The sequence below is a fragment of the Symsagittifera roscoffensis genome, chromosome 4 (genome assembly GCF_963678635.1).
Source record: "Symsagittifera roscoffensis chromosome 4, txSymRosc1.1, whole genome shotgun sequence".
NCBI classification, from domain to species: domain Eukaryota; kingdom Metazoa; phylum Xenacoelomorpha; order Acoela; family Convolutidae; genus Symsagittifera; species Symsagittifera roscoffensis.
This window is the reverse complement of record NC_087065.1, coordinates 11,247,205-11,258,352: the sequence shown is the minus strand read 5'-3', so window position 1 is coordinate 11,258,352 and position 11,148 is coordinate 11,247,205. Positions and strand designations below refer to the sequence as shown.

Sequence of the window (11,148 nt, the reverse complement as noted above, 5' to 3'; positions counted from 1 at the left end):
GAGGACCGACTATAAAGAGACACAAAACTTGAAGAAATATAGTGTGAAAGACTGTCCTTATCATGCAAATAAAGATAAAATTTTAAAAAGAATTAATGAATTAAAATCAATTCATAAATTGTTTTCAATGAAGTCCGACACGGACGACGGCCTATGGAGCTGCTCGAGTTTTCCGGAACGCCCCTCGTCATATGAACTAGAGTCTGACAAACCGGTTTTGCCAGAGATGGAACACTTAAAAGGGAAAATAGGCGAGGGAGATTTCGAGCTACTACGGGAGGTTTTAAATCGGAACGCGGATGTCTTCTCAAGACATAAGGCGGATATCGGTTGCTGTAATTTCGTCAAACACGAAATCGAACTTGAGGAAGTCGCCGTTCCCCATAGGGAAGGCGCAAGAGGAATGACGCCACCTAAGTCGGAAGCGTGCCGAGCGGAAATCGAAAGGCTGCTCGAATACGACATGATAGAACCCTCGAAATCGCCGTGGGCTTGTGGGGTGGTAATGGCGAAAAATTAAGGGAGGCAGCTAAGGTTTTGTTGCGACTTTCGCTATTTGAACGCGGTGACGATAAAAGATGCGTACCCGATACCGCGAATAGACGAGAGCCTCTCCAAACTTGGTGATGCCAAGTTCTTCACAACATTGGACTTGGGTTCGGCCTTCTGGCAGGTCCCTTTGCGAAAAAAAGATAGAGAAAAGACCGGATTCGCGTGCGAATTGGGGTTGTACCAGTGGAAGAGGATGCACCTCGGCTTGCGTAATGCCACGGCCACTTTTCAAAGACTGATGGCTCAGACTTTGACCAGAGTGACTAAGAAGTACGGGAATCTCGTGATGTGTTACGTGGATGACGTAGTCATAGCGACACCGACCCTGGAAGACCTCATTGATTGGATCGATGAGGTCTTTGGATGCATGAAAAGAGCAGGCTTGAATTGCAAACCATCGAAATGTGAAATCCTTAGGGATTCGATCAAGTACCTGGGAAGAATGGTGGACAGGCATGGTGTGAGACCGGACCCGGAAACAGTAGAGGCTGTGTTGACATGGAAGGCTCCGAGAACGGACACACAGCTAATGAGCTTCCTAGGGTTTGCCAATTATTACCGTGAGCTCATAAAAGGATATGCAGACAAGGTGTATCCGGTGTATCTGATAAGCAACAAAGGGAAAAAGTTCGAATGGAGCGATGGAGCTCAAACGGTTTTTGAGAACATAAAGCGGGAACTGTGCGAAGCGCCAGTGCTAGGCATGCCTACTGAAAAGAGAAAGACTACACTGCGACTAAAAGTACAATACACATACGTTTTTCATAGAAAAATTCTTATTTTGTTATATCTGGATTTAAATCAACAATTTGTGCTTGATTGGGTAGTGAATACACTACCTTTTAAATTGACTGATATCATCATACTGTGCTAGTTCTCAAGTCTTACGACTATTAACCGATTATTGTGAATAAGTTATAAATACGCTGTGCCGTGATAACATACAAGAATTCGTGGTCACTATTTAATAGAAACTTTTGGAATTTATTGTGTTGTGTTAATATTATCAGTAGTCAGATCAAAAGGAAGTACACTAACAATCGAACTGAGTGTATAGATAGTAAGAAGAGATAAAGTGATAATGAGTCTATACAAGTCAAGAATACCTAAACGAGGTAATAGCTCTACGAAATTCATACCTGAAAAGCAAAGAAAAGCAATGACCGACCCTTTTGTGGAACGGATCACACGAACCCGGACCGACAAAAGGGAGAGGGTTTCAGGCAGAATGGTTGACACCAGGAGTCAAAAGTCCTCAGAAGTACAAAAGGCAATGTTAGAAGTAGAGGTCCATCCGGATCATGCCATGGATGGAAACCAGCAGGGACATGGACCGGAGGGGAGAAGAAACAGAATTTTGGCGAGTGAAAAACGCTTGAAAGAAAGAACGGACGAACATATGATGAGAAACTTGTCGCGAATGACAAGAGAGGCGGAACAGAGGGAGTTACGTTTAAGAGCCGACATGGAGAAGTTAAGAATTCAGCAAGAGCAGTCTCTTGGGTCTCTTGACACAAAGATAGACGCGATGATGGAGAGGCGAACTCAGGCTATCATGGATAGGTTGGACGGGCTACTAGGCAGCAAGAGTGGACTAAAAGAAGGAGAACCGAACTCGGGAGGTCCCAACAGGGAGCCGAAGGTGAACTTCAATGACCATCAAAGGAAGAGGACATATGGATCCACTAGAGGTAGCGGCAGTTCATCAGGCTATGCCACAAGGGATAATAGGACATGGGGCCCAAACAGTAGAGCAAGTTCAGCTGGGAACAGACAGACCTCAAACGATCGACCGACGCAAGGCACACATGCGACTGGGAGAGGTGATTCCGGTAACAGGAGACATGCGAGCCCAGCCAGGGAGGAGTCATGTGGGCCAAGGGGGAAACAGTCACGGCGATTCGATTTGCAGGGATGCACCGAATACAGAGCCCTTAACAAGGTGCGATGATACTCAGGCGGGGCACTAAAGACATTCTACGGCAATGGCCACAGCCTTTGAACCCCTTAACAGGTCTTTGGAGACATTCCTGACGAGGTTATCCAGAACCAATGAACGCAGTGAAAAAACTAGAAGAGTCTTTAAGAAACCAAGATGCTATAGAGACAAATCTGACGGCTGCATTGACACCTGGTTAGAGGTGATGAAACTGCATTTTGAGGAAGAAGACCTGTCAGAAAGGCAAGAGTGCAGTGCGCTCACCAGTAACTTGGAAGGGTCAGCCCTAAACTTTGTGATGGCCAAAAGCAATATCAGCGGGATACTGCTGAGAAAATCTTCGAAACCTTGTTGAATCGTTTTGGCTCAGGGGTGCAGGGAACCCAAGCAATGATGCGCTTCGAGAAAAAGAGGCAACGAGAAGATGAGACGATAGACAAGTTTCTAGACAATTTGGAGAGGCTTAGAAAGCGTAGCCAACCGGACGAGTCAAACAGTAGGGTGAACCTGGCGGTAGCCTCAAAATTCATCGATGGTGTGAAAAATGATGAACTTCGAACAATGCTAGCAACGCATTACACACCACTATCAACCAATGCGCCAACACCAGAGGAGTTGAGGCTCAAGTCAAAATAGTATCTTTTGTTGAAACCTCCTTCGAGATCTGGATACTATAAGAACAATTATGGCAATTTTAACAACGGACCAGCAAACCAAGGGAACAACTGGTACAAACCGAGGGATGATATGGACAAGAGACGCTCTAGTGCCAATTGCAGTTCAACGGACCATCATATGTCAGCATGCCCAACTTATAAACAGGGCATGAAAGCAATAGGCTTTAGCCTCGAGGACGAAAATGCGTCAGAAGTCGATCATGAGGATTTCATGAGAGGAGTAATTGCAAAGTTCGGCCCGAGGTGTTTCTTTTGCAAATTGAAAGGTCATTTTAATTCGGATTGTCCGCAATTCTGGGATGTTGTAGCAGACATCAAGCATCCAAGGCATGAGGAAGTTTTATCAGGAGTGAAAGCCAGCAAGGCTCGCCTATTGAGTGAAGCGGAGGCGCGCAGAAAAGACAAACCGCAAGAGCTGGCGACGAAAAAAATGCAAGCGATATATGAAGAGATATGCGAACCGGAACCAGTGACTGCGGCCGATGACTTCAAGATTGATTATAGGGCAGCCGCGAGGGCTGCTCTAAATAGAATGCAGCAGGAACTGGTGACAAAAGAGATCGAAAAAAAGTGAAACTCGAACTGGAAAATGAAAAACTACAGGGGCAACTGAATACCTTCGAGGCAACAGAAGTCGAAAAGACAAAGGCACCAAAAAGTTTGAGCATGAAACTTAATGTGATCTCCCGGCAGAGGTTTGGCATGGTGCCACAAGGAAACTAAATACACTCAATAATCTCGGTAGCAGGACACCAGGTAATCAGAAATCTGAGTGAACCATCAGAGTTCACTTTGATGCATTTGGACACATATGCAGATTATCTGAGGCAGGTGGAGCCACGCACTGAAACAAGAGCTGTGTGAGCACTACTAACAACGCGTGGCCCTCGCATAAAGAAGCTTCATGGACGCTACGTGGAAGTCTATGAGCCGTATCAAGTGATGTTGAACGTGGATGGAATCAGTATCTACACTAGGACTTATGTGACAACAGATACTGGCCAAATAGGGCAGATCTATTTGGGTGAGGAGGAACTCAAAGTCCGCGGGATAGGCCATGACGCCATGATGGAACAAGACGCAGTACACATTGGGTACGAAGCGGATGGGACTGCACATCTGCTCGACACCAATGGCAAGAAAATCGGAGTCACAGGGCTTCTGGACACAGGAGCGGTAGTGAGTGTGATGCCGATAAAAACTTGGGAAAGAATGGGTTCACGAGGGAAGATCTAATTCCAACGAATCTCCGACTGGCCGCCGCCAATCGAGAAGCAATTTACGTAGCCGGAAGAACACCAATAACGGTTCTCCACATGGGAGGAGGGGATCTTTGGATGAGCTTCCTGGTGGTAGAGAATTTGGACGACGCCGACCAATTCATCTTTTGACGTGATGATCGACTTGAACAACGGTCTAATAAGGATTAGGAACCCGGATCGGAAGTATGTCAAGAAACCAATTAATAGGATAAAAACAGACGAAAACAAGGTACCAATTTTTCGGGTTCACAGGACTTGGGTTCGGCCTTCTGGCAGGTCCCCTTGCGGAAAAAGGATAGAGAAAAGACAGGATTAGCGTGCGAATTGGGGTTGTACCAGTGGAAAAGGATGCCTTTTGGCTTGTGCAATGCAATGGCCACTTTTCAAAGACTGACGGCTCAGGCTTTGACCAGAGTGACTAAGAAGTACGGGAATCTCGTGATGTGTTACGTGGATGACGTAGTCATGGCGACACCGACCCTGGAAGACCACATTGATCGGCTCGATGAGGTCTTTGGATGCATGAAAAGAGCAGGCTTGAAGTGCAAACCATCGAAATGTGAAATCCTTAGGGATTCGATCAAGTACCTGGGAAGAATGGTGGACAGGAATGGTGTGACATCGGACCCGGAAGCAGTAGAGATTGTGTTGACATGGAAGGCTCCGAGAACGGACACACAGCTAATGAGCTTCCTAGGGTTTGCCAACTACTACCGTGAGTTCATAAAAGGATATGCAGACGAGCTGTATCCGATGCAGAAGCTGATGCGCAACAAAGGGAAAAAGTTCGAATGGAGCGATGGAGCTCAAACGGCTTTTAAGAACAAAAAGCGGGAACTGTGCGAAGCGCCAGTGCTAGGCATGCCTACTGAAAAGGGCATGTATGTTTTTGACACAGACGCATCAGTAGTAGCCATCTCGGGAATACTGCATCAGGAGCAGGAATGGAATGGGATAACCGTTCTCCGTCCCATTGCATATGGCAGTAAGGTGTTAAGTGACACTGAGATGAAATATGGTGCACCAAAAGCAGAAATGTTTGCAGTAGTCACATTTGTGGAAAAGTACCGCGCATACTTGTGGAGCGCTCCCTTTAAGTTACGCGTAGACAACAGAGCGTTATACTGGTTGAAGACCTACTCGATGGATCTAAATTGGTAGATGGAGTTATATTGGTAGATGGATAGTAAGATTGGATGGCTACTACATGATAATCGAGCACAGGATGCGTGACAAACACCAGAACGCTGCAAAAAAACCGAGTTCTATGAAAGACTGGAACAGAAGCAAGCCAATCAGGCGGAAGTAAAGGAAGGATTCTCGTTTCTGGACAAAGAAACCTATAGGGCACTTCCCTTGACGATATGGTTGGACAAGTCTGGACATCCAATTCCAGGACATCCTGAGTTAGCTGTGGAGAAAGCATCCGAGATAAAGATACTATCCAAGAAGGACCCGGTGCCCTTGGATCTGTTGCTGCGCTCAAACCTGGTCCAGCAGAAACTCTCTTGCATGATTATTAACAGCCTCTCATTATTGGATAAAACGGCGCAGGTCACACCGCAAGTGATTCGGATGCTGGGTGGATTGTTAGAGAGAGAAGTGACCAGAGATGACCCCGAGTGGGCAGCAGCAGTGGCATCACTGACAGTCAGGGAGAAGGTGAAGATCATGCCGTCCAGACAACAACATGAAGAGAACAAGAGGGATTGTAGGGCAATAGTTCAGCAACCAGTATCCTCAATACCACACGAGGTTTTAACCAGTACTTCTTACGGACGGAGAGAACAGGGGAGCAATACGCGAAGGAAACCGTTACCTTTGTGGACCAGGATACAGAAGGTGAAAAAATTGAACGAAACCTGATGCAAGATTGTTTGTCCGGGGATACGAACGATGAGAAGAGCCAGCGAGTTCAAGATCAACACCCGGGACAAGGAAGTTTGTCCGGGGAGTCTGATGTAGATGAGGAAGTTCCTGATGGGAGGCAGGACCTGGAGAACAAAGTTTTGTCCGGGGAGTTCAGATGGATGAGAAGAAAGCACAGAACTGACCCAGGAGATGGTGCAGACTCCGTCGCAGACTCTTCAACAGATGACAATTCCCGAAACTCAGTAATTGACACCTACTCAGACAGGAACTCGAGCTCAGGATCGGAACTGTCATTATTAGCGATCCACACACTACTAGTGGAAACTCGGGCAAAGGATCTGGATAGAGAGGTATACCAGGACCCTGATAGTGATCGCTACCTCATACCAGGTGAAAGAGTCTTTGATAACGCAGCGGATGATCTGGAGTCAATAGTGGTATCGAAACGTTCGCTGAGTCTGTTGCCGCAAAACGAGGTAGACAGGACTGATCTTCAGCCATTCGAACAGGAAACACAACCATTGGCAAAGATTTGATGCGTTAAGATGGAAGAGGATACGCATCGGCCCAATGAGCTGAATAGTCGGATGAGGGCCATGAAGACGTACTTGAAGGCGAGATACAGATTCTCGGATCTTCTAAGAGCGCAGAGAAATGACCGCATGACAAGCAACCTGAAAAGGTGGATCGAAAATGGTTCTCCGGACAAAGGAGACCTCGAGGAAGACAGTTACCGCATTCTGAGACAGTAATTTATGCAGAATGAGGGAAGGTTATACTTGAACAAGGATGGGATTGTGGCTTGTAAGAGAAGAGATGAGGACAAAGTCCTATACAAGTATAACGCGACAGTGTTGCCGCAACTCTATCAGACAGAACTCTTATTCAGGTCGCATGATCAGATGGGCCATCAGGGGATCGACAAAGTGTATCAGAGGATCCTGAAGCGCTTTGAGTGGCCTGGAATGAAAAAGGCATGCGAGAAGTGAATAACAGCATGTCTGTCATGCCAACAGGTCAAGGATCCAAGGAAATTGCGATTTCCTTTGCAATCGATCGAGTCGTCTGAATTCAACGAGGTGGTGCAGATAGATCACCAAAATATATGCAGGACAGACAGTGGTTATAATCAGGTCTTGGTCATGATAGATCACTTCACGAAGTATGCAGAGGCCGTGCCCTGCATAACTGCCTCGGCGGAAGAGACGTGCGACCACCGGATCAATACGTGGATAGCGAGACACGGTTGTCCGATGACGTTTCAATCGGATAATGGAACAGCTTTCGTAGGAGAGCTCACGAAAGAGCTAATGAGACGCTCACAGGCTGCTCAAGCTCACCATCCCCAGACAAATGGCTTAGTGAAAAGGCAGAATCGAATGATAGTGTCGATGCTGAGGGTATATTGTTCCAGATACATGACCGATTGGGACGGATATCTTCCACAGGTGATGGGCGCTTACAATAGCACACAAGCTTTCCATCACCGGAGTTAGACCACATATGATGCTGACCGGGCACGAGAAGTCTTTGCCCTTGACTTTCTTCTAACCAGAGTATGAGGGAAAGAAGACGTCACCACAGGTCTATGTAAGGGATGTAATAAGACGTCAGCAGGAAATAAACGACTTATGTAGACGAAATACTCAACAGGCACAGGCAAGGCAGAGGAAAAGATTTGACAAGAAAGCAGCTGGTGCAAAAACTTATTCGGTAGGGGACTACCTATGGGTATTTCAGAACTTCATACCACCGAAAGGAACGAAAAAGCTTCTAAAAATGTAGAGGGGACCCTTCATGATTACGGAGGTGCACCAGGAGGGACGCTTTTATAGAATGAGTACTGGCCGAGCCGCTCATTACGAAAACATTAAGCCACAAAATCCATCGACAGAAGACTGGTGTATACCTGCAGACATGGAAGAAGGGGATTATCTAATGATGGACCCTGCTTGTGAGGTCATTGAGAAGGGCACCAGGGAAAAGAACGATGGAAATGAAGTCATAGAGGAAGGAACAAGTACACCACTGGACCTGGACCCAAATGAGGTGATTGAAGCAGACGATGAAACTTTACCCTACGCAGAAGAGGACTGGCACTTGCTGGTGTGGACTCCTCCCCGTGGAGCAAGTGGGGACGCACGATTCATTCTGTGCGGCAAAGATTCACACAGGGGCACCGGAAAAAGGAACTTATGGAAACTGGAAACGGAATCCGAAGCAACCTCCCGAATGCCAACGGAGTGGAAAAGGCTTTGGCCTCCCCAGACCAGGGAAGGTGCGGATCAAAGGCGCCGAAGAAAGACCGGGTTTTTCTCTGCCGGACCAGGTAAACCAGCCTACCTGGCCCGGCTGTTAGTAATGGCTGGAAACGTGGAAGAAAACCCAGGACCGTACGAATGTGGGATGTGTCAAAAGAGAGTCAGTGGATGCAGCATCAAATGCAAATGATGTATGAAATGGATACACCAGGTATGCAGCGAAATGACATGTGGCCAAATCCGACAGATCGCAGGAAAGGAACGCTACGCTTTCGAGTGTAGAAAGTGCAGGGAACCCAGTAAAACGACGGGAACAATAGTTCCTGGGACACCTGACGAAAATGTCACCCCGAGCCCTGAGGTCCCAGATAGAGCAGAGAGATATCACAGAGTCCGCAGGGGGAAGCGAAGACACCCGACAGAAGATCACAAGGAAACGCGCAGAAGGCGAAAAAAGACAATACGAGAAAACCGAAGAGCCGAACGCACCAAACACAAACTCCAAGAGATCAAAGGCATCTCCACAAGAGATCAAAATCGCAGCCGCCTTAGAAGAGCAGTAGAACATGCAAGGCAGCAAAAGTGGAGGGCGGTAATGATTTCCGAAATACGATCAGAACAGGAGGGGATAAAATGGCTAAGAGACAAACCAAACCAGGCAGTAGTCATACACTCACAGAAATGTGGAGTTCTCCTGTTAGGCGATTTACTGGAAGAGTGGATAGCCAGCGGACAACAGAAAAGTTTCTCCGAGCGGGTCACAGCGGTGCAGATTGGCAGGCTCCGCCTCATCGCGACCTATCAGCCCCTGTGGAGTAAGGGACCTGAGGAAATTCAAAGTTCAGGAAAGATTTGGAAAATGAGCTTGCACGTACTCCAAAAGAGAGTGTACCCATACTGGGAGGCGATTGGAACGCGCAAGTTGGAAGAGGGAGTCAAAGACAGGGCATAAGTGGGATGTACGGCCTAAAGACAGAGACAAATGAAGCTGGAGAAAGTCTACTGGATTGGTGCGAAGAACACCAGCTACAACATGTCAACTCCTACTTCCCAATACGCTCCTGAGGAACATGGTTCAACCAGATGCACAGACGTTGGTACGAGCTCGACGGTTTCTTAATGAGAGTATCCGAACGCCACCAAATGGTCCGTAGGGTAGCCACGGCGCAGGACATGGCATTATCGGACCACAAACCCGTCTGGATTGACATTTGGCGCGAACAAAAAAAGCAGCGACCCAGCATAGAAAAGAAAAGAACACCGCAGATAGAGTGTGGATCGGGGCGAAAGAAGACATTAAGAACAGAAAAAGACGAGCAGGAGGACTATGGGCAAAAGTTAAGGGCCGGCTGACAAAGAGCAGGCTGCCGAAAAGAATCCAGGCTAGAGTTCTCCAATGCTGCGTAGAAAGCGGCTTTTTGTTTGACGCCAACGTAAGGACATGGAAAAACTCGGAGTTACAGTCTTTGCAAAGTTGGATTGACCGGTGCTATAGGCACGTCTGGAGCTCAAAGTCGAAGCCGCCATTAATTGAAATGCAAGAAAAAGTAGTGAATATGCAGGACATCAGAAACCAACTGAACATCAAGACGATCCGATGGAAAGTCGAAGGAAGAACTCTAAAACGAATAGGCCATGTAATGAGAATGGACGACAAAAGATTGACTAAAGCAGCTTGTCTAGGGTGGTTAAACGATCTGCAAACCCTACCGAAATGTCCGGGAAAAAAGACAAAACACTACTCTACTGGTGGAAGCTCATCAGAGAAGCGGGAATGGATGTGAACGAGATAGACAAACTGACTCAGGACAGAAAAGGATGAAGGCGAGCGGTGAAAGCACGAATGGAGCACCTGCATAAATGGGAAAAGTCAAATGCGAAAAGACAAAACGGTGAAACGACAGAAAAGAACTCCTATACCCCCCAAGCAACATCGAACACGTGTGAGATATGTGAGAAGGATTTCAAAAACCAGGGCGGCCTGAGAATCCATATCAAAAGGATGCACAAAGAGGCGAGGGTGACTTTTGCATGCAACAAATGCGGAGCTATCTTCAAATCTGAAAACTCGGAAAAAAACTACAAGAAGACATGCGAGGGAGACAGGAACAATGAAGATGGAACCAAGACATGTGGCAGATGCGACAGAACCCTACAGGCCCGAAACATGGCACGCCACAAAAGACAGAACTACAAGGGAAACCGGGTACCAGAACAAGAAGCAAGTGAACAACACCATCAACCCCGCGTATACAAACAGAAATGGACTATATGTCCGAGATGTAACGAGAGGAAATCCACGTCAAACTTAGCAAGGCACCTAAGGATATGCACCAAGTCCATGGTCAGGGGAGAGGACATACCCTTTGAACCAGGAGGGTGAAAGTCTACATAGACATAGAAGAGGACTGGCAAGACCCTGAACAAAAGGAGGTTCCCAAGAACTTGGAACTGGATCTTCCGTTCACGATACAGACTCGTCAGAATGACAAGACAAGATTCAGGAAGAAATATAACCCTTACGGCGACGATTTTGTAGTGGACAGGATAGACCTAAAGAAGATAGGGGAAGAAGCAGTGGGTCT

The 11,148-nt window shown here is 47.0% G+C and overlaps 1 protein-coding gene across 1 annotated transcript; it reads left to right on the top strand.

Annotated features, from left to right (window-relative positions):
• Nucleotides 1–10,406: 10,406 nt before the first annotated feature.
• LOC134844740 (zinc finger protein 62 homolog) lies at nt 10,407–10,946 on the top strand. Its single transcript, XM_063861553.1, has one exon. It carries the CDS (start codon nt 10,407–10,409, stop codon nt 10,944–10,946), a length of 540 nt encoding a protein of 179 aa, XP_063717623.1.
• Nucleotides 10,947–11,148: the final 202 nt, after the last annotated feature.